Source organism: Jaculus jaculus, chromosome 17 (genome assembly GCF_020740685.1).
Source record: "Jaculus jaculus isolate mJacJac1 chromosome 17, mJacJac1.mat.Y.cur, whole genome shotgun sequence".
NCBI lineage: Eukaryota > Metazoa > Chordata > Mammalia > Rodentia > Dipodidae > Jaculus > Jaculus jaculus.
The window spans coordinates 27,146,540-27,170,725 of record NC_059118.1 but is presented as its reverse complement, the minus strand read 5'-3'; the positions used below and the strand labels follow the sequence as shown (position 1 = coordinate 27,170,725).

Genomic DNA, 24,186 nt, shown 5'->3' with positions numbered 1-24,186 from the left:
ATAATAAATTTAATAGCTTTTGTCCAATTAAAACTGAGTTAGGGCTGGGTGTGTAGCTCTGGCAGAACAATTGCCTAGCATATACAAGGCCCAGGGCTTGGTCCCCAGCACTGCTAAATGAAAGAATAAATCTGAATTGTACTTATTTATGATGTTATTATCTTAAGCTAATTTTAAGTTATACAGATTACCTGCATAAAAGGACCAAAATCCATAAGCAATTTATTTTCTGTGGCTAGAGGGTGATGAAGAAGACGAAGCTAATAAAATTGAAGCCTTACATAAAAGAAGGAATCTCCTTGCTGCCTTCAGCAAACTCATCATCTACGATATAGTTGATATGCATGCAGCTGCTGACATCTTTAAGCATTACATGAAGGTATGGTTTTGTACCTCTTGTCCTACATAGTAGAGAAATTTACGGTTAAAGTGAATGAATAACGGAAGCTTACATTGAAACGTTTACTTGTGTATTATGGATAATTTTCTGATATTTTCTCAATTTTTTTATTTTTATTTACTTTTTTTTTCTGGTTTTTCGAGGTAGGGTCTCACTCTAGCCCAGGCTGACCTGGAATTCACTATGTAAGTCTCAAACTCACAGTGATCCTCTTACCTCTGTCTCCCGAGTGCCTGGATTAAAGGTGTGTGCCACCATGCCTGGCTTGATACTCTGTCTTTGATGGAAGTATTAAAATTATTTGGTTGGTACTACTTTATTTGTTGCATATGACAGGAGTTGCTAGCATTTATATGAGAAACACTCACTGGCTTTGCTTTTTTTCCATATGCTCCATTTTAATCCTGACCCTCTATAAAAAGCACAGTGCTTGGGATTCTTGACAGTATGGCCAGACAGGTACAGATAGGAGGCAACACTTTCTAGTTTTCATACAATTGTTTTGTTTTCAAATCAGGTCACTTTTGCCCATGTTCAGAGAATTGTGGATGACATTTGATGCACTTGTAGTTTCACCCATGTTCAGTATTGTCCAATTCGACTTTGGATATATAGGTTGAACATCCATAATCCTAACGCAAAATATAAAACCTTCTGAATCAAAAGGATTCAGATCTAGGGATGCATCTTAAAAGTGGCAGATTTACTAGAAGCCCTGGGTTCCATCCCTAGCACCACCAAAAAGAGGGGGGAAGGCAAGGTTCCAATTTTGGAGCAGTTCAGATTTATTGATTGGATTTACTTATACTCTGTCTGCCAGGAAAGTCCATTCAAATATTCCAAAAACCTCTGAACTCTGCAGTGTGTCTGGACCTAGTTATCTTAAATAAGCGATACTCAACCTGCAGTAACTACGTCTTCATGCTTTGCAATCTCCTTCAGGAGATTAACAACTGCAGTGTCAGGACCACGGTACTGAAAGTGAATTAGAAGAGACCACTTGCAAAGTACTGAGTTAGTTATAGTAGGTACTGATTGTTGCCAGACCTAACCTCTTCTTGCTCTGTGGAGTGAAAAGTCCTAGACAACGGCCCCAAGAATGGTCAAAAGAAGGAAATGGCTAAGACAAAATAGAAGTTGCCCTTCATAACCATACCACATAGCTGACTGCCAAGTATGCTTTTGGAAAGCTCTTTCTTGCTTGCTCACACCGCCTTGCTGCTATGGTATCTACCCTGTTGCTATGGCATCCACCTTGCTGCTAGAGTAGAAAATGAAAGTACAGGTTGAGCTCAAGGTCTAAGAGTGATCCCAGCTTCAGTCCCCAGGTAAATAAGGTCTTTTCCATTTTCATTGGTGTTCAGAGTAATTATTCCAGAGAAATTTCCACTACATCACTGGAGGCCTCATCATGATTCATGCACAGCCCTTGTTGCTCAAGCAGTGTGGGGGGGGGGGGTGCTGCCCCTCCTGGGCCTCTCAGACCACCAAAGATTGCTGGAAGTGGGAAGCATGTGCCCCCAGTGTGATTCCAGGGTTCCCTTCTGGTTGGCCCAGAGGACTGAGAGACCCAGGACTGTAGCCCTTGAGTGAAAGAAGACAAGACCAGGCTAGATGTTCAGACTAGGTAAGGACCACCCCCACCCCTCGCCCAAAGGGAACTAGACAGATAGAGCCATCCTGGGCTTGATCACCCCTGAAGGAGATTGCATACAAAACCTGGATGTGATTCCAAGGTGGCACTGGTCTCCAAGAGATTGCATCTGAAGCCATGGCACTGGTCTCTAAGGGAAAAGTGGATTGGTCTCCTGAGTAATAGATAGCATAGGAATTTAAAATGGGTTATGTATAACTTCAGCATGAATGGTGAATGAATGTGCAAATGACTGTAATGGTTCCATGTCCCTGTGGCGGTGGGATCTGATTGTGCTCTAACCTGTGGTTCTGCTAGAAACCATTTACCTTAGTTGGCACTAGGCTTATGTGCATGGCCCTATGGTAAGGCTTCCTTAAATCCCCTTGGGATGGTGGCTGCCGGGTGATTAGCTGCTTGATGGAGAAGGTGGCCTTCTCTGCCCCTCCCTACTCACCACACAGGCACATATAAACTCCTCTCTTCCACTCTCTTTGGTGCTGGAGTAATCATTCCAGAGAGATTCCCACTACAGTGTAGTTTCTGCACCAAGGAATTTACAGATTTACAGACTAAAACATAATATGGTATGATAATGAACAGCTGCCATTTATTTTGTGCTGTTGATATTTGGGGCATTTTCACAAGTCTTTCACGTTATCTAATTACTACAAAAACCTTGAAAAACGAGAATTTGTATCTCCTCTTAGAGACAAGAACTAAGGCTCTAAAGAGATTTAACTTACCCAAAACAACACACTGGTTATTGTAGTAAACACTGGGATTTAGTTTTCTCTAAACATCTAAAATCATCTAAAACATCTCTTTAATAGCCTTGCTTATTTTTTTTATTTTTTTTTATTTTCAAGCTCTTTGATACAGTGTTCAAAGTAGTTATTCCTTATCCTGTATGAGTCATTATCCCATATTACATAGTCTTGGATCCCACACAATCTGAATCGTCATATCTAATACGGGAGCAGAGCGGAGTGGAGACAGCTTGTCAATGAACAGTGCTGGCAGAATTGAATATTCTGCCAGGTGTGGTGGCACACACCTTTAATCCCAGCACTTGGGAGGCAGAGGTAGGAGGACTGCCATGAGTTCAAGGCCACCCTGAGACTACAGAGTGAGTTCCAGGTCAGCCTGGGCAAGAGTGAGAGCCTACCTCAAAAAAAAAATTTTTTTTTAAAGAAAGAAAAGAAATTTAATATTCCACCTGCAAAAGAATGAATTTAAATCCATATCTCTCACCTTACTCAAAAATCAACTCAAAATGTATCAAAGAGCCAGGTGTGCTGGCACACACCTTTAATCCCAGTACTTGGGAGGAAGAGGTAGGAGGATTGCCATGAGTTCAAGGCCACTCTGAACTACATACTGAATTTCACGTCAGCCTGGGCTAAAGCAAGACCCTACCTCAAAGAAAAAACTTGAAGCACTGAAATTGCAGCAGGAAAACATTTTCAGGATAATTGTTGAACATTATTAACCAGCAGAGAAATGCAAATTAAAACTACTTTGAGATTCCATCTCACCCCAGGTAGAGTGCCCATCTGTAAGAAAATGAATGTCAACAAATGCCAATGAGCTTATGGGAAAGAGGATTCCTGCTGATGGGAGTGTAAAGTGGTGCAGCCACTATAAAAATAAGTGCATAGGTTTCTCAGTAAAACTACTATCTTCTGCCAGGCGTGGTGGCTCACGCCTTTAATCCCAGCATTTGGGAGGCAGAGGTGGGAGGATTGCTGTGAGTTCGAGGCCACCCTGAGACTCCATAGTAAATTCCAGGTCAGCCTGGGCTACAGTGAGAACCTACCTCGAAAAACCAAAAAAAAATCTACTATCTTCTGGGCTGGAGAGATGGCTTAGTGGTTAAGCGCTTGCCTGTGAAGCCTAAGGACCCCGGTTCGAGGCCCAATTTCCCAGCACCCACATTAGCCAGATGCATAAGGGGGCACACACATCTGGAGTTCACTTGCAGTGGCTGGAGGCCCTGGTGCACCTATTCTCTCCCTCCCTCCCTCTCTCTCTCTCTCTCTCTCTCTCTCTCTCTCTCTCTGCCTTTCTCTCTCTCTCTCTCTCTCTCTCTCTCTGCCTTTCTCTCTCTCTCTCTCTCTCTCTCTCTCTCTCTCTCAAATAAATTTGAAAAAAACTACTATCTTCTCCACTTTTGAGCATATACTCAAAGGACTCCATATCCATAGATATGCTTGTACACCAATGTTTACTGCTGCCCTATTCACAATAGGAAGGAAATGGAATAAGTATAGATGTTGATTAGCACATGAATATGATATATGGTATATATATGGTATATACACACACTTTTATTCAGCCATAAAAGGGGGAAATTATGATGTTTTCAGGAAAATCAATGGATCGGGAATTATATTCATTGGGTATCCCAGATTCAGACAGATGTCACATGTTCTGCCTCCTGGGAATCCTATCTTCTAATTTTTACACATGTGTACTTACATGGGAGTGGGTGCAAGTATGGATCATGAAACTAAAAAGGGGAGAGATTTATAGAAGGTGGGAAGATAGTAGAGTACATGAGACATGAAAGTGGAAACAAGATTTCTGGGCATGGAATGGTACAAGTGGGGTTAGGGCCAGGATTAACTAAAACAATTTGTAAAAATACCACAGTTAAACCTATCGATTTGTGTGCGGATTTAAAGAAAAGAATATCTAATGTGGAGCCTGTACAATTTTCCTTCTAACCCTTACGTTTCTGGAAAATTAGCAATAATTATTTTTCTTTATGCTCCTGTGTGTTGTCTTTCACCACTTGTTAAAAGAGCACAATTTCCATAATCTAAAATTTTCTTAGGATATGATTTATCTGGTCTTTAAAATTAATGCATCTGGAACAAATTTATGCCCCTGTTACTTATTCTCTAAACCTAGTTTCATCCTATCAGTGTTTATCCTCCCCTTTTTTTTTTCCCACTTATGAGCTGAATAGAGAAGCAGAAAATATGTTGTTTCCTAATTATCCTGTAACAGAAGTGTATGGGGGCGACAGAGTCCGGGAGTAGCCCACTCAGTGAACTGGTTGGCTTGTAAACAAAGACCTGCGTTTGATCCCTAGAACTCACATAAAATAATCTGGACATGATGGTGTGTGTTTTTCATCTCAGCACTGGAGAGACAAAAACAGGTGGATCCTGGGGCTTACTGACCAGCCAGTCTAGCTTGCTTGGTGAGACCAGTAATAGACTGCCTCAAAAACAAAAGAAGAAGAGAGAGATGGGCAACATCTGGGGATGACACCCACAGCTGTCCTCTGGCCTGTACCTGCACACACGTGCACACAAATTGATAGCATATTCAAAACTTTCATCACCTGCAACATTTTTTTCACACCTGTTGTACTCATTATAGGACCTAAGTTTTTTGTGAGTGTTTTAGTAACAATTTGATACTCTGATATATGGCTGTATGATACATGGCTATGTTACCTTGCTCCACTTCTGTATGTAATCAGTTCAGATCTGATCTTAGAAAGAGCTATATGCTCAGTTACTTTAGTGTAATAGGGTCCTAAAATATTAAATGAAAACTTAAAAGTCTGTTATCTTAATTTCTAGTTCCTCCAAGTAGACTTAGACTTTACAAATGATCAATCTCCCTCTTTCCCTCCTTCCCTCTCCCCCTCCCTCCCCCCTCTCACTCTCTTCTGTGTATGCATGTGTGTACTAGGAATTGAATCTGGGACCTCACACATGCTTGACAAGTACTCTACCACTGACCTACATCCCCAGACCTCAATTCGTAATAATTTATTGACTCATCAGTTTTCTTGAGTCAGTTTCACTCTGTAGCCCATGTTATCTTCAAACTAATGAGTGATTCTCCTGCCTCAGCCTCTCAAATGATAGGATTACAGGCATGAGACACCACACTCAGCATTTTGTAACTTTTTGGTTTTTCGGGGTAAGGTCTTTCTCTAGCCCAAGCTGACCTGGAATTCACTGTGTAGTCTCAGGGTGTCCTCAAAGTCTCGGCAGTCCTCCTACCTCTGCCTCCCAAGTGCTGGGATTAAAGGTGTGCACCACCACCGCCTGGCTCATTTTGTAACTTTTTACATTGTGTCTTTCATTCTGTTATGAAGAGTAAGGAGTTGGACGTATGACATGCACTATAATCCCATAACATGGAAGGCAGAATCAGAAAGATCACTACAAGTTCAAGGATAGTCTAGTTAGTCTGCCTAGCAAGTTTCAGACCAACCAGGGCTTTATAACCAAACCTTATCTCAAAACAAACAATATGGAAAGAAAGAGGAAAGGAGCAAGAAGGGGCTGACTGACTTTTCTCCTATATACTTCCTCTCCTCCTGGAATTTCAAACTTTTTTGTTTTATTATTAGTTATTTCATAATCTTTTGTTGTTGTTGTTGTTTGTTTGTTTTTCGAAGTAGGGTTTCACCGTAGCTCAGGCTGACCTGGAATTCACTATGTAGTCTCTGGATGGTCTCAAACTCTTTGTGATCCTCCTCCTACCTCTGCCTCCCCAGTGCTGGGATTAAAGGTTGTGCTACCATGCCTGGCATATTTCATAATCTTAAATTTCAAATATGTGTGGGGTTGGAAAGATGGCTTAGCAGTTAAGGTGTTTGCCTGCAAAGCCAAAGGACCTCAATTCAATTCCCCAGGACCCATGTAAACCAGATGCACAAGCTGGTGCATGCATCTGGAGTTCATTTGCAGTGGCTGGAGGCCCTGGCGCACCCATTCTCTCTCTGTGTCTCTTTTCCTCTCTTACTCTCTCAATAAATAAATTAATTTTTTTAAATTTTCAAATATGTGTTCCTTTAATTATAAACATCATTAATTCCTCTTGTGTTTAAAGTGAAGAAATAAGTTTTTATGGTAGTTGCCTTCCTTTTTTTCCACCAACATTGCCATTCTTATTCTCATAAAGTTGCAATAATTTTAAGATATACTTTCTTTGCTTTTTCTTCACAGTATTATAATGATTATGGTGATATTATTAAGGAAACCCTGAGTAAAACCAGGCAGATCGATAAAATTCAATGTGCCAAGACCCTCATTCTCAGTTTACAGCAGGTAAGAAATTTAGGTAAGAAATTTAGAAGGGGATAAAAATAGATAAAATTGTGCGCTATATGTTAAGTGTCTTATCTCTCTGCAAAGATTGGTAATGAAGTAATAATTACTTATATATTGTTGTACTCTTAATTATTGCTTTAAAAGGTAGACTGACTGTGTAACACATAGGTAAATTATAAAATCTCTACGCCCAACTAGAAACTTTTAAATGTATTTTGTTGTTAATGTTGGAAAGATAGAGTCTTATATAGCCAACCATATGTTTATATTTATATAGTCTTCTGATGTATAATAAGTAAAAATAAGTTCTAAATCATGTATATCCCATATTGGTCCATCTGTAAAAATAACAAAAAATAGATGCTTATAAGTTTATACTATCATAAATGCATTTCAAAAACTATCATTAAAGCTGGTCATGGTGGTACAAGCCTATAATCCCAGCACTTGGAAGGCAGAGGTAGGAGGATCACCATGACTTTGAGGCTACCCTGAGACTACACTGTGAATTCCAGGTCAGCTTGGGCTAGAGCAAGACCCTACCTTGAAAAAAACCAGTTAAAAAAAAAAAACATATTATTAAAACTGAGCAACATATTCAGACTGGGGCTGCCAGTCTGGCATAATGATTGTTTGGTAGGCATGAGGGCCTGGGGTTCAAATCAAGCACTTCTCATAAAAAAAGAAATACAGGGCTGGAGAGATGGCTTAACAGTTAAGCACTTGCCTGTGAAGCCTAAGGACCCTGGTTCGAGGCTTGATTCCCCAGGACCCACGTTAGCCAGATGCACAAGGGGGCGCATGCATCTGGAGTTCATTTGCAGTGGCTGGAAGCCCTGGCGTGCCCATTTTATCTCCCTGTCTCTATCTGCCTCTTCCTTTCTCTGTCACTCTCAAATAAATAAATAAAAACAACAAAATTTAAAAAAAGAAATACTAAAGCATATGTAATCTGATCTGTATGTTTAATTTTTAAATTTAATGCTATTTATGCAAACACTTTATAAAAACTATAGCCTCAGCACTCTGAAGGCTGAAGCAGAAGAGTAATAAATAAATTCAAGAAGAAAGGAAGGATGAAAACTCATTTTATGAATATAAACTCAAGAAATACAATAAGTTACTTTGGAGTGACTTCATTTCAGTCTAAGGAAGCAATTTATCTTATGTCCTTTATGTGGTTTTTTGTTTGTTTTTTGTTTTTCTAGCTAGGGTCTCACTCTGGCTCAGGTTCCCTTATATATTTTTAAATTATGGCATCTATTATAAATAAAATTTTAAATATTTCTTAGTTGGGGATTTTTTCCAATTTAAAAAAAATTTTTAATTTCTTTATGCCAGTTGTTCAATGAACTTGTTCAAGAGCAAGGTCCCAATCTAGATAGGACATCTGCCCATGTGAGTGGCATTAAAGAATTGGCACGGCGCTTTGCACTTACATTTGGACTGGACCAGATCAAGACACGAGAAGCAGTCGCCACACTTCACAAGTGAGTAAGATAAACACTTTCTGCCAATCAGAAAACTGGATGTTTTGAATATAATTAAAGCTACTATTATTCAATCCATTTTTAAATGATAAGATTTTCAAAGTATAAGGACTCCTGGTATTGCATTTTAGAAATCTCAACTAAGTATGCAGTTTTTATTTCAAATTTTATTCGATTTAATTTTATTTATTTTTATTTCATTTTTTTCCATTTTACAGAATTAAAGAGAAGAAAATATAATAACCTGTTCTTGTTTGGCTTATCAGAAAATGTTGTAGGAAACATAGTTTTTATAAAGATGAACTACATTTTTAAAAAGCGGGCGTGGTGGTGCACACCTTTAATCTCAGCACTTGGGAGGCAGAGGTCAGAGGATTGTTATGAGTTCAAGGCCATCCTTCCACTATATAGTGAATTTCAGGTCAGCCTGGGCCAAAGTGAGACCCTACCTTGGAACAACAAAAAAAATAGATGAAATACTAATTTAATCAATCTTATTTTATTGCCATAACAATTAAAAAAACAAACCTAGAAATCTCTCTAAGCCTTAAAAAAAAATGAATGTTAGACCACCATAGGTACATCCACATAGCCATGTGATGCTGTGACATAACGACCATATCTTGAAAAATAATATTCTAACGTGGGTCTGGACCCCCAGCCATGCCTCGGTTTCCCCGGGGTCTTCTGCACACTAGCGTCGCCGCTCCTCTCGGCCGCAGCATGCCTCACAGGAAGAAAAAACCCTTCATAGAGAAGAAGAAAGCAGTGTCTTTTCATTTGGTCCACCGGATCCAGCGAGATCCTTTAGCAGTGGACGAGACTGTGCCACAGAGGGTTCTGTTGCCCACACAGAAAGAAAGTGATGAAGAAAGGCGAGCAGAGCAGAGGAAGTACGGTGTGTTCTTCGATGACAACTATGACTACCTGCAGCACCTGAAGGAGCCGTCGGGGCCCTCAGAACTCATCCCCGCCAGTACCGCCGGCTTGTTGGACAGGGTAGATGAGAAAGAAGAGACTTTAATTTCACACACTGGATTTAAGTTGCCTTCATCAGTGTTTGCATCAGAATTTGAGGAAGATGTTGGATTGTTAAATAAAGCAGTTTCAGGACCTCAATTGGATTTTGATCCTGACATTGTTGCAGTGCTTGATTATGATTTTGACTTTGACGATCCAGATAATCTGCTTGAAGATGACTTTATTCTTCAGGCCAGTAAGCCAGCAGGAGGGGAAGAGGGCATGGATATTCTGGAGTCAGCAAGTGAAGACAGCAATGAGTGGGGAGATGTGGATGATGAGGGCAGAGGGAGTGAAGGCAACTGACTTGCCTGGCCCCCTGTCAGATGGTGATGACACGTCTGCCCCTGGAACTGCTCAGCAAGCCATTCAAAAGCACTTGTTCTGGGAAGAGGAAACCAAAAGTCGCTTCACAGAGTATTCTCTGATGTCCTCAGTCATGCGGCGAAACGAGCAGCTGACCCTACATATGAGAGGTTTGAGAAGTTTTATGAACAATATGATGATGTTGAAATTGGAGCTCTAGATAATGCTAAGTTGGGAGGTTCTATCCAAGTAGACAGTAACCATTTACAGGAAGTTTTGAATGACTACTATAAAGAGAAGGCAGAGAATTGTGTCAAGTTGGATAGTCTAGAACCCTTTGAAGATCCAGACCCACCAGTGAATGAGCTTGCTGAATCCGAGGAGGAGGTTATTACTGAAGTTCTCAAGAAAGCCAAAGAGAAGTGGGATTGTCAGTCCATCTGCAGTACATACTCAAATTTATACAACCATCCTCAGCTTATCAAGTATGAACCAAAGCCCAAACAAATCCACCGATCTTCTAAAACGGGAATCCCTCTCAATGTCTTACCTAAGAAAGGACTGACTGCCAAGCATGTTGAGCGGACGCAGATGATTAATGGCCCAGGGTGTCAACCCAATCACGTTCTAAGCATGAAAGCAAAAAAGATAAAAGAGCCAGAAAGCAAGCTATAAAGGAGTGCAAGGAACAAAGACTTGAGAAGAAAGCTAATAAGTTAGTATTCAAGCTGGAGAAACGAAGGCAGGAAAAGGAGCTGCTTAACTTGAAGAAGAATGTGGAAGGTCTGAAGCTGTAGTGTAGAATAAGTCATTTCCCCTTTAGTCAGTCCTCTGATGTTCATTAATTAATGAGCTCTACAGGCAGGTGCTGAAGAGAAAATACAGTGTCTGTATTATTTTTCTACCAGAAAGTTTCTCTTGTCAACTGTCTTGTAAATATTGTAACGTTTTGAATTTTAATATTATGAGCTTATATTTGCTCTGAAATAAGTGACTTCATGAAAGCAAAAAAAGGAAAATAACCTTCTATTCTGGTTTTTTTTTTTTTTTTTAAATTCAGGGATGGCATAGAGTTTGCCTTTAAATATCAGAATCAAAAAGGACAAGAATATCCACCTCCTAATCTGGCTTTTCTTGAAGTACTAAGTGAATTTTCATCTAAACTTCTTCGACAGGACAAGAAGACTGTGTAAGTTGCACATACCAATAGAAGTAGTTTTGATAATGAATGACACCACTGGAATTTTAATGTTTACTTTTATATTACTACTGCTAATTCAGGCTCTATCGGCTATAAAGAACTGCAATTTGACCTAGAACCTGCAAAATTAAATTAAGTAGATAGAAATGATTTCTTATCCTACAGTTTAAAAATATGTGAACAATGCTAGTTACACTGTAAAATCTATCTATACTCCTACATTAATTTAATTTTAGTTTTGTTTGCTATCTATCTGTATCAAGAAGATTGACATTGTAGGTCTGGTGGTGTACACTTGTAATCCAAGCATTCAAGAACAGAGAATTGCAGGTCCTAGACCAGCCAGGGCAGCACATACATACATACATACATACATACATACATACATTGAAAAGCTTCACATTTTTCTTATAGATTTGATAAGTCTAAGGAAAAAAAATGTTTATTTTAATGTAATACTGTACTTTGGAAAAAAGTAGAAAACTTCTCAGGAGAATAATACTGTAATATATATCCCAAGTTTTATAAATTTATGTGAATTTAGGAGAATCAGTCATAAGATACTAAATAAATTTAGAGAGAAATTAGTGTTAACAAGAATAGAAGTGATAGTTCTTAGGAAATATGATGGCTTCATCATGGTCAAAAATATTTTGGCTGGGCATGGTGGCACATACCTTTGATCCCAGTGCTCAGGAGACTGAGGTAAAAGGATCACCATGTGTTTGAGGCCAACCTGGGCTACAGAGTGAGCTCCAGGTCAGCCTGGGCTACAGTGAGACTCTGCTTTCAAAACCAACAACAAAAAAATTTGTGAAGCTGAAAAGATGGTCAAATAATATTGTAAAGCTTAACTCCTACTACAGGGGAATACAATGTAAGCATGCAGACTAACAAATGAGATTGTTTTACTGCTAGGCGTGGTGGCGCACGCCTTCAATCCCAGCACTCAGGAGGCAGAGGTAGGAGGATCTCTGTGAGTTCAAGGCCACTCTGAGACTACATAGTGAATTCCAGGTCAGCCTGAGCTACAGTGAGACCCTACCTCAAAAAACAAAAACAAAAACAAAAAGAAAGATTGTCTTACCACTAAAATAGATTTTACCATCATAACAGATGGCAATGTAGTAGTTTAAGAACAAATTGTAGTTGCTGCTGCTGTTTCTGTAGTTTTTTTTTTTTTCCGTGGGGTGGGTAGGTGGGGGTTGGATCTTTGTTTTTCTTAAAGCAGGGTCTAACCATTGGCCCCCCCTTGCCATGCTTGCTTCAGACTAACATTCATCCTGCCACAACCCCCCAAGTGCTGGTTGTAGGTATGCTGTACCATGCCTGCTTGCTTTTTTTTCTTGGGGAAGGAGGAGCATTCAAGTCAGGGTCTCATTCTAGCCCAGTCTGACCTGCAACTCACGCTATAGCTCCAGGCTGGCCTTGAACCTATGGTATCCTCCTGTGTAGCCTCCTGAGTTCTGGGATTAAAGGTACCACCAAGGTAATTCCTCCATTTTACCCTTTGCAACTCTGTTCTCCATCATACCCTTTACCTTTCTCAATCAGTCTCTTTTATTTTGATGTCATCATTGTTTCCTCTTATTATAATGGTCTTGTATAGTCAGGCACTTCAAGGTCATGGATATCCCGGCCATTTTGTGTCTGGAGGAGTGTGTTGTAAGGAGTCCTACCCTTTCTTTGGCTCTTACATTCTTTCCACCACCTCTTCTGCAATGGACCCTGAAGGTGTGATAGAGATGTTGCAGTGCAGAACACTCCTCTGTCACTTCTCAACACTATGGTGCCTTCTGAGTCATCCAAAGGTCACCGCCATCTGAAAAGAGAAACTTCTGTAACGGAAAGTGAGAGTAGCATTAATATATAGGTATGAACATTAAGAGACGTGCTACTGGGCAGTTTGGTGAGCATATGTACATTTAGGCAGACACCAGCAGACATTATACCCCTAGGGCTCATGACTTCCCCCGTCATAGATTTTCAGTATCAGGCATGTATTCTCTCCTGTGGAGTGGGTCTCCAGTCCAATTAGAGAGTGGTTAGTTTCCCCCATAACAGATATGTCACTATTGCACCTGTTGTCTCATTTGGCCTGCCTAGCCCATCTTAAGGCTTGCAGTGTCCTCTGTTGTTTATCTCTACTGGTGATTTATCTCTCTCCTATGGAACTGAATACAGCATAGTTATTTCCAGCTGTCAGCTGGTCTACACAAAGGAGGTTTTCAGTTCAGCTCCAACAGGATTTCTCAGTGACCTTGCCATATCTTCATTATCTACTCATCAGTTGAGGGATATCTAGGCTGGTTCCATTTCCCAGCTATTGTGAATTGAGTGGCAATAAACATGGTTGAGCAAGTATTTCTAAGGTAATGAGATGAGTCCTTAGGATATATGCCTAGGAGTCCTATAGCTAGGTCATGTGGTAGATCTATTTTTAGCTGTCTTAGCAACCTCCACATTGATTTCCACAATGCCTGGACCAGATTGCATTCTCACCAACAGTATAGAAGGGTTCCTCTTTTTCCTCATCCTTGCCAGCATTTATGATCATTTGTTTTCATGATGATAGCCAATCTGACAGGAGTGAGATGGAATCTTATTGTAGTTTTAATCTGCATTTCCCTGATGACTAGGGATGTAGAACATTTTTTTAGATGTTTATATTCCTCCCGTATTTCTTCTTCTTCCTTCTTCTTTTTTGGTTTTTCAAGGTGGGTCTCATTCTTGCCCATGCTGACCTGGAATTCACTCTGTTGTCTCAGGGTGGCCTTGAACTCACAGCGATCCTCCTACCTCTGCCTCCCAAGTGCAGGGATTAAAGGCGTGTGCTACCACGCCTAGCTCGTGTATCTTCTTTTGTAAACTCTCTATTTAGTTCCATAGGCCGTTTTTTAATTGGCTTGTTTGATTTCTTATTATTTAATTTTTTGAGTTCTTTGTATATCCTAGATATTAATCCTCTATCAGATATATAGCTGGCAAACATTTTTTCCCATCCTATAGGTTGCCTCTTTGCTTTATTCACAGTGTCCTTTGCCATACAAAATCTTTGTAATTTCATGAAGTCCCAGTGGTTAATCTGTAGTTTTATTGCCTGGGTCATTGGGGTTATATTCAGAAATATAATATTGCCAAGACTGATATGTAGAAGGGTTTCCCCTGCATTTTCCTCTAGCAGTTTCCAAGCTTCAGGTCTGATGTTAAGGTCTTTAATCCATTTGGACTTAATTCTTGTGCATGGAGAAAGAGAAGAATCTATTTTCATCCTTCTTCAGATACATATCCAATTTTCACAGCACCATTTGCTGAAGAGGCTGTCTCTTCTCCAATGAGTATTTTTGGCATTTTTATTGAATATCAGGTGGCTATAGCTACCCCGACTTACATCTGGGTCCTCTATTCTGTTCCATTGTTCTACATGTCTGCTTTTATGCCAGTACCATGCTGTTTTTGTTACTATGGCTCTGTAGTGTAACTAAACAATGTACACTTTCAATGAAAAACCACACAGAGTATTTATGCAAGAATAGGTATTATGACAACTGGATCCTCTAACTGTTCCTTAGGGTGTGTGGTACCCCACCCACACCCTTAATCCTGACAACAAGGCGGTTAGGATTTCTGGTCTGTTGAGGGTTCCAAGTCAGCTTGTGACCAAGTGAGACCCTTCCCTAATGTATAACAGAAGAGGAAACAAAGCTACTATAAATCAAGAAGCAACAAATAACAAGCCCAAAATATAACTTAGTTAAGAATGGCAAATATGGCGGGTGAGGAGGCGCACACCTTTAATCCCAACACTCGGGAGGCAGAGGTAGGAGGATCGCTGTGAGTTCAGGGCCACCCTGAGACTACAGAGTAAATTCTAGGTCAGCCTGGGCTAGAGTGAGACCCTACCTCAAAAAACCAAAGAAAAAGAAAAAAAAATGGCAAATCTGACCATCTATCAGATTTAACATAATTATCCTGATATGGAAGGTGCAATTAGCACTTCTGGTTCAGGCCTACCTATACACCAGGTTTATTTGGTGGGTACTGACCTAGTGTAATCCCAGTTACCTTTTGGGGTGATTTTGGTCTCAGTTATGCTGCACTCCTGCTTGGGTCCCTCTGGTGCACTGTGGGTTCAAGTAGGCTGGCTGGGTCATTGGATCACTGCTCTGGTCACTGGTGCTTGGTGCTGTGATTCCCTTCCACTGGTCTCTGGCGCTTGCAGTAGCAATGGGGGAGGGGAGACTGTCAATAGTGGCTCTAGTTCTCTCCCTGGTCCACATGATCCTCTACCTCATGATCTGTTCCTTTGATGTTTGCCCAGTTCTCCCTTCATGTTTCTTGAGTTTGCAAAGAGCTCCGGTGTGAGTGGAAAATCCCCTCACCTGGCTTTTCCTGCAGCTCAAGCCAAGCCTGGCAGCTGTGGCCCTGCGGACCTGGTGCCTCCGCTGCTAGAGCCGCTTCTGCCTGCCTGTGTGGGCTCTGGATCTCTCCTACTTCTCTGCTGCCATTTTAATTTCTTATACACCTCATATTTTAGTAGAAGAGTGTATTTTGCTGGGGCTTTTTTGTTGTTGTTGTTTTTGACTTTTTCTCCCCTAGGCTGCTTTGGCATGTTTCCTATGCCACCATCTTAACCGTAAGTCTTATTTCTTATTATTTAGTTTTTTTGAGTTATTTGTGTATCCTGGGTATTAATCTCTGTGAGGTGTATAGCTGGCAAAGAGTTTCTCCCATTTGCTGTATTCACAGTGCCTTTTGCTGTACAAAAGTTTTGTTATTTCATTAGGTCTCAGTGATTTAGGTTATATTCCTAAAGTCATTACCTATGGCAATATGTTGAAGGGTTTCCCCTACTTTTTCCTATAGCAGTTTCAGAGTTTCGGGTTTAATATTAAGGTCTTTGATCTATTTGGACTTAATTCCTGTGCATGGAGAGAGCTAAGAATCTATTTTCATCCTTTTACATATAGATGCCCAGTTTTCTGAGTACCATTTGTTGAAGAGGCTGTCTTTTCTCCAATGAGTATTTTTGATTGGAGATCAAGTGGCTGTAGTTGTCCAGACTTATATCTGGGTCCTCTATTCTGTTTCATTGATATATATGTCTGTTTTTTTGTGCCAGTACCATGCTGTTTTTGTTACGATGGCTCTGTAATATAGGTTAAAGTCAGGTATAATACTTTATTATTTTTTTGAGGTAATTATGAATGCAAGTGATTCCCGGATTTCATTCTCAGCATATTTGTTGTTAACATATAGGAAGGCTACTGGTTTCTGTGGGTTTATTTTTATATCCTGCTACATGGCTGTAGGTGTTTATCAGCTCTAACAGCTTGCTGGTAGAGTGTTCAGCTATAGCAATAAGGCAAGAGATACACATAAAAGGGATACATATTGGAAGGGAAGAGATCAAATTATCATTATTTGTAGATTATATGATCCTATACATAAAGGACCCTAAAGACTCTACCATGCACCTGTAATCCCAGTCTCACACAGAGAGGAGCAGAGATGAGGAAAGCTGGAAAAAAATACCAAGCTCCAGTGTCCTTAAGGTACACTTGTTCAAAACAAAAACAAGCAGAAGAGTGATGGAGCAGGACACATGACATTCTGCTCCAGCCATCACACATGAGTAACGCTCCCTGCCACAGGCAAGCACCTGACATGCTGCAAGTGCACATGTATGTGCATATACAATGCATGTACACACAAGTCAAAAATACAGATTCTTTTTTAAGATTTACTTTATTTTATTTATTTATGAGAAAGAGGCAGATAGAATGGTGCACCAGGGCCTCTAGCCACGGCAAACAAATTCCAGATGCATGTGCTACTTTGTGCATCTGCATTACATGGGTACTGGGGAATCGAACCTGGGTCCTTAGGCTTTGCAGGTAAGTGCCATAACTGCTAAGGCATCTCTCTAACCCTATAGATTCTTAAAATTAATACAGGTGGATATGGTGGTACATGCCTTTAATCCCACCACTCAGGAGGCAGAGCCTAAGACTACATAGTGAATACCTGCTCAGCCTGGGCTAGAACAACACCCTACCTCAAAAAACAAAATAAAAAAATTTTAAGTTAGGGCTGGAGAGATGGCTTAGCAGTTAAGATGCTTGTCTGTGAAGCCTAAGGACCAATGTTCTACTCCCCAGAACCCATGTAAGCTAGACACACAAGGTAACATGTGCACAAGGTCACATATATGCACAATGTGGTGCATACATCTGGAGTTTGATTGCAACAGCTGGAAGTCCTAGTATGCCAGTTTCCTCTCTCTCTTTCACACATACACACACACAAATAAAAATGCAAACCAAAATAAGCAATAAAATTAAACAGAACTTTTGTTTCTTCCTGGATTTAGGAGGGCCCAGCCCCTGCTTACCCTAGTTCTTACTGTCAGAATGCTTCTGCTAGTTTTGGCACAAACTTCCTGTGAGAATAAATGAATAAATGTATGTATGTATGTCACACCTCCCTTAAGTGGCAAGATTGAAGAGTTTTGAGAATTCTGGGCTTTAGATCCTCTTAGCACACTTCTACTGCTGGCTCTACATTCTGGCTGCTTGAGGTCTGTTGTTCCCATCAGGAGGCTGTACTGTGTTCCACATTCTGCCATTCTCTTCCTGGGATGCCAGTCCCTTATTTACTAGCACAACAGTGGTGGTAGGAGGGATAGTGAGTGTTGTTAACCCTTCAGCTTCCGACTCCTGTACCTCGTTCCTGGCGCCTTCTCTTCAGCTTGAGTGTTCCACTCTTCTCCTGGGGCACGCTGAGTCAGCATCAACCACACTGTTCTTGTGGTCCAAGCTTGCTTGCCATGGCAGTGGGAGGGGATTGCAGGACAGTGAATATTGTTAGTCTTCCCACTGTAGACTCTCAGGCTTGCTGTGCTCTATTCCTCCTCTGGGAATGCTGAATTTCCCTCCAATTTGAGACCAGGAATTAACTCAGTGCCCAGTGCTCAGAGTCCTTGACCCAAATTAACTGGCAGAATCCATTTCAGCACAAACCACTTAGTGTGTGCATGGGGGCAACAGGTGGCTGCTTCAGGATAAAATACCACATCATCTTCCTTGTGCTTTCTGTATTGGTGGTGGCTTTTCATCTTGACTTTCTTCCATGCAAACACTTGGTCTCACAAATGCTCCTTCTGATCTGCCATCTTTCTATATTATAGTATTCTCCACATCATTATGTAGGTATTCGTTTTCATTGTTTTGCAAATGATTTATATGCCATGTTTACAATACAGAACATCTAAATTTTTCTGTACATTTACATGTCTTGTAAGTGTTCCAGTGTTCTTACTCATCTAACTTTCTCTTTGTTTATAGAACTTTCTTTAGCTTTTCTTGTAAGGCTCGTGCTGTGTTAACTTTTCCTGGGAAGATGTGAACAAACATCTGTTTACCACAGACAGGGCATAGACAACAGACAGTCTAATAACTTAATGAACCAGTGAGTCTGTTGGGATTACTAACAGGAGGATGAGTGAAGGGTTACTTATCAGAGCATAGGCAACTTGGAAACAGCTGCATCGGAGGAAACCCACTCCAGCATAGGTATCTTACAGTTTTTAACTAGTGGAAAGATTGCTTTTCTGGTAATACTGACTCCCTAAACTCTACGTCAAACTTTTTGTTGTTGTTTTTTGAGATAAGGTCTCACTCTAGCTCAGGCTGACCTGGAATTCACTATGGAGTCTCAGGGTGGCCTTGAACTCATGATGATCCTCCTACCTCTACCTCCTGAGTGCTGGGATTAAAGGCATGCGCCACCAGGCCTGGCTTCCAAACTTATTTTTAATCATTGCTATTTAGAGTAAAAAAAATGCAGGAAAAGTACACATACATTTACTGGTTTATACACATCCTTCCCTAGTGGAAAATATTCCAGGAATATGTAAAGCAAAACTATGTAAGTGATATGTGAAGTGCTTACCTGTAACTCACTGCTGCTTCTGCTTTGTTTCTAGTCATTCATATCTAGAAAAATTCCTTACTGAGCAGATGATGGAAAGGAGGGAAGATGTATGGCTCCCACTCATCTCCTACCGAAATTCATTAGTCACTGGGGGTGAAGATGATAGAATGTCTGTGAACAGTGGAAGTAGCAGCAGCAAAACCTCCTCAGTACGAAACAAGAAAGGACGACCCCCACTTCACAAGAAACGAGTAGAAGGTAAGTCTTATTTGTGACTGAGAGAAATACAGTGCCCTGTAAACCTCCTCAGTAAGAAAGGTGCCAGGCATGGTGGCACACGCCTTTAATTCCAGCACTCGGGAAAAAGAGGTAGGAGAATCGCTGTGAGTTCAAGACTATCCCGAGACGACATAGTGAATTCCAGGTCAGCCTGAGCTAAAGCCAGCCCCTACCTCAAAAACAAAAACAAACAAACAAAAATGGGTAGAAGATATATCTTCCTTGTGAGAGAAATAAAGTGGTATGTGATTTGTTGAAACAAAACAGTATGAGGCATATGATATCCTTACATTTTTGATACACACTGAAATACCCAGATACAAAGGTTGGAATATACAAAGTTGGACAGAAAAGGATCAAGGGAAGGGACCTTGTAGAAGCAGAGGAAATAAAGATAGGCACAGATAAATAAAATAAAAAGGAAACAGAGCCAGGTGTTTTGGCACACGTCTTTAATCCCAGCACTAGGGAGGCAGAAGTAGGAGTATTGCTGTGAACTGGAGGCCACTGTGAGACCCTACCTTGAAAAAAAAAAAAAGAAAGAAACAGGGTTGGAGAGATGGCTTAGCAGTGAAAGTGCTTGCCTACAAAGCCTAACAACTTGGGCTCAATTCCCCAGTACCCATGTAAAGCCAGATGCACAAAGTGGAGCATCTGGAGTTCATCTGAAGCAGCTAGAGACCCTGGTGAGCCTATTCTCTCTTTGTCTCTCTCCTTTCTATCTCTCTTTTCTTGCAAATAAATTTTAAAAAAAAAAATTTTTTTAAAGCCAGGAGAGGCTGTAGTGCATGCCTTTTTTTCTCTTGGAAATATTTTTATTAGATATGGACATATTTTGTATATAAACATCATATGTTGGTACCATCCTTTCCCTCCTCCTCCCTGCCCCATTTCTGAAGAGGCCCTCCTCATCGGGGATGCAGGATAACCCCATGGGGATTGTGGGTCATGCATTATGGGGGCAGCAGTCAGTTATGTGGGAGAGGCAATGTCTCTGCAAAATAGCCCAACTTATGGCTCTAAAAATCTTCCCACCCCCCTTCAGCAAAATTCCCTGAGCCATGTTGGGAGCATTTTAAGTCTGCTTCAGTGATGAGCACTTAGGAGCATCTAGATGTCTGGTTTGGTAGGTGTTGAGTGTCCTAAGTATCTTTCCCCATCATCCTTGTGCTGATATCAGCTTAACTAAGAGAAGCATTCTTGATCATTTTCCCAATTCCTCTGTGGTTTCAGCTGGGGCCAGGGTGCAGTGTGTTGGGTCCTTTATCTCCTCAAGTCCAGCTCCCATCCAAAAATGAGAAGCAGAATCTCCAACAGAGAGTGAAGTCAGTGCCAGTTAAATGAAATAACCATTATTAATTTAGAGAGAAGTAAAAGGGTTTAGACACTTTTCTAGTCTAAGGATAGTGGGAGCCTGACAATAGAAAGCAGAATCATTATCTAGATATGATTCAGACTTGTTTCCCAGTTCCAGGTATGGTTTCCTTTCCACTGAGCAGATTTGTTAGCCAATCCAAGAACAGTTGGTTACCCACCATGGCTGTGTGCCACTGTTGCACTAATGTGAGCATTACATCAGGTTGTTTGCTTCTGAGTTGCCTAGACTTTGAGTTGCTTGGACAGATGTTGGCCACTTTGCCCTGGTAGCTCATGAAACACCTTCCAGTACTAGATGGCCTAATTATCTGAGGGTTGGTTGTCCTTCAGATTCCAACCAGGTCTCTCCATGGACCATGCTGACAGCATTTGGTGTCTTCAGCAGTAGGGTCTTACCATTAACCTCTGGTGAGTAATCAATCAAGTGCTCTGACAGAAGTCTGTCTTGTTTTGGGAGATCTAGTAGGTCTCTCTGATCAACAGATCACTGTCAATGTACACCACATCCTGGTACAGGGAATTATAGGTCAGCGCCAAGGGAAAAGTAAAAAGAAAAAGCCAGAGAAGAAAAAGAAACAGGAGAAATTTGAGGTTAGGTTTCATCTCACTCTCTTCAGGGCCCTTCGATTCAGGTGCTCCTTCTAAGGTTTGCTTGAGGGTTCCACCTTTTAGTCTGATTTCCAGAATATAGGATTTTATGGTACCAGTTCACTTTAGGTTCAGATTTGGTATCTTCCCCCCACATACACACACCTTTTCCCTTCCCCCATGCCCTGCCCTTCCTCCCTATTGTCCAAGCCTCAAGATGCTATTCAGTTATATCAGCAACTTGGACTGATCCAAGGAACTGCAGATGAGTGAGATCATGCAACGATTGTCTTTCTGTGATTATGTGAGTTCACTTAAAATGATCTGTTCTAAGTTCAACCATTTTTCTACAAATTTCAATGTGTCATTTTTTCTTACTGCTGAGTAGAAATCCATCATGTAGGTATACCACATCTTGGTTATCCATTCATCCAATGATGGTCACCTGGGCTGATTCCAGTTTTTAGCTATTACAAATTGAGCAGCTAAAAACATGGTTGAGCAAATTATTTCTGAACCGAGACATGGAGCTTTTAGGGTAAATGTTTAGTAAGGGAGTAACAGGGTCTGCTAGTAACTCTATATTCCTCCTTTTCAGGAGTCTCCAAATTGATTTCCACAGTGGTTGTATCAGCTTACCTTTCCACCAACAGTGAGTGAGGGTTCTTATTTCTCCACAGCCTCACCAACATTTGTTTTCATTTGATTTTTTTAATGTTTGTTATCCTTACTGTTGTCTATCAGTGGTATAGCTGGCAAAGATTTTCTCTTATTCAATGGATAATCTATTGGCTCTGCTTATGGTATGTTTGTGCAAAAGCTTTTTAGCTTCATGAGATTCCATTGGTTGAGTACAGGTTTTGGAAGTATGCCCTGATGATTCTTCCAATTTCATTGATGTCTATTGTGATCTCTCCTTTTTCATTTCTGATTTTCCTAATTTGAGGCTTCTCTTTTTTGTGCTTGATCACTTTGGCCAGGTGTGTGTCAATCTTGCTTATTTCATAAGAACCAGCTCTTTGTTTCACTAATTTGTTTATTTTTATTTATTTGAAAATGACAGAGAAAGAGGCAGAGAGAGAGAGAAAATGGGCGCACCAGGGCCTCCAGCCACTGCAAACTAACTCCAGACGTGTGCACCCCCTTGTGCATCTGGCTAACGTGGGTCCTGGGGAATTGAGCCTCAAACTGGGGTCCTTAGGCTTCATAGGCAAGTGCTTAACCACAAAGCCCATTTCACTGATTTTTTTAAAATTGTTTTCCTAATTTCCAGTTCATTAATTTCTGCTCTAATCTTGATTATTTCTTTCCATCTGGAGCTCTTTGGCTTGGATACTAGTTTTTCCAGCACCTTTAGGTGTGTCCACCTAATCAGGCTACTGATTTGTAATCTGTCTTTGTAATGAAGGCATCTAGGACTATGAATTTTCCCTTTATGAATGCCTTCATTGAGTTCCATAAGTTTTGGTAGGTTGTGTTTTCATTGTCATTCACTTCCAGGAATTTTACAATTTCTTTTTTGATTTCTTCCACAACCCATTCATTGTTTAAAAGGTGCTGTTTAGTCTCCAGGAGTTGGTAGAGTTCTTGATGTGTCTCTTGTTAATTTCTAGCTTCAAAGCATCATGATCTGACATGATGTAGGGAGTTACTTCAGATTTCCTGACTTTATGAAGGCATGCTTTATGGCCTAACATATGGTCAATTTTGGAGAAGGTTCCATGGGCTGCTGAGAAGAATGTGTGTTCTATAGAGTTGGGGTGGAAAGTTATGCAGATATCCTTTAGGTCTAGTTGATCTATGATGTTGAGTTCTATGATTTTTCCTGTTGATTTTCTGCTTGGATGATCCATCCTGATAGTTTGTGTCTTTTGATGGGTGAGTTAAGTCCATTAATATTTAAAGTTGTTACTGTGAGGTTTGAATTAATCCCTGCCATGATGAGGTGTTTTATGTGGTTGGGTGCTTGTGTTATGTACTGTTTTGAACCTGGTCTATTTTGGTTATTATGATCTTTTTTCTTCTTGTTGCCTCCTGAGATTGATTGATTGAGTGAGTGGAGTATTCCCTCAAGTATTCTCTGTAGGTTTTGCTTTGTGTTCATATAATTATAGAATTGACTTTTTTCATGGAAAGTTTTTCTTTCACCATCTATTATGAGGGATACTTTTGCTGGGTAAAGTAGTTTGTGTTGAAAGCCATAGTTTTTCAGACTTTGAAATGTTCCATTCCAGGCCCTTCTGGCTTTCAGTGTTTCCACTGAGAAATCTGATGTTATTCTAATGGGATTGCCTTTGTGGGTTGTGAATTGCTTTTCTCTTGCTGCTTTTAACACTCTCTTTGTTTTCATTGGTAAGGGTTTTAACTATGATGTGTCTTGGAGAGTTTCTTCTTTAGTCCTTCCTGTTTGGTGTTTTGTGGGCTTCTTGTATCAGGATGAACCTTTCTTTTTGCAAGATTTGGAAAATTTTCTTCAATAAATTTGTTGAGTATGTTTGCTATGCCTCTGGTCTGGATTTACTCTCCTTCAGGTATACCCATGATCCAGATGTTTGGTTGTTTTAGAGTATCCCACAGTTCCCTTGTATTCTGTTCACTTGATTTTTTGAACTTGGAAAAGTTTTTGGCCTCCCGATCAATTTCTTCTGTCTTATCTTCTAGGTCAGAGGTTCTGTCTTCCACATGAGTAATTCTGTTGGTGAGTGGTTCTAGAAAGGTTTTCATAAATTATATTTGATCTTTGTTTCTGTTGTTTTGTATAATATCCATCTTTTTCCAGGTATGATTTCAATTTGAATTCTGATTTTCTTGATGCTCCTTATAGTTCATTCTTACATTTGATCAAGTCTTCATTAAGCTTAATTAACCGGTTG

At 40.4% G+C, this 24,186-nt stretch overlaps 1 protein-coding gene and 1 pseudogene across 1 annotated transcript in view; both read left to right on the top strand.

The window, feature by feature from the left end:
* Stag1 (stromal antigen 1) overlaps positions 1-24,186 on the top strand; it is a 476,250-nt gene that overhangs the window by 441,355 nt on the left and 10,709 nt on the right. The window contains exons 25-29 of the mRNA XM_004664349.2: positions 240-379; positions 7,013-7,114; positions 8,459-8,607; positions 10,994-11,122; positions 19,122-19,327. Of these exons, the coding sequence (XP_004664406.1) occupies positions 240-379; positions 7,013-7,114; positions 8,459-8,607; positions 10,994-11,122; positions 19,122-19,327 (726 nt within the window). The remainder of the gene's footprint in view (positions 1-239; positions 380-7,012; positions 7,115-8,458; positions 8,608-10,993; positions 11,123-19,121; positions 19,328-24,186) is intronic.
* Positions 9,326-10,730, top strand: LOC101601745 (annotated as a pseudogene).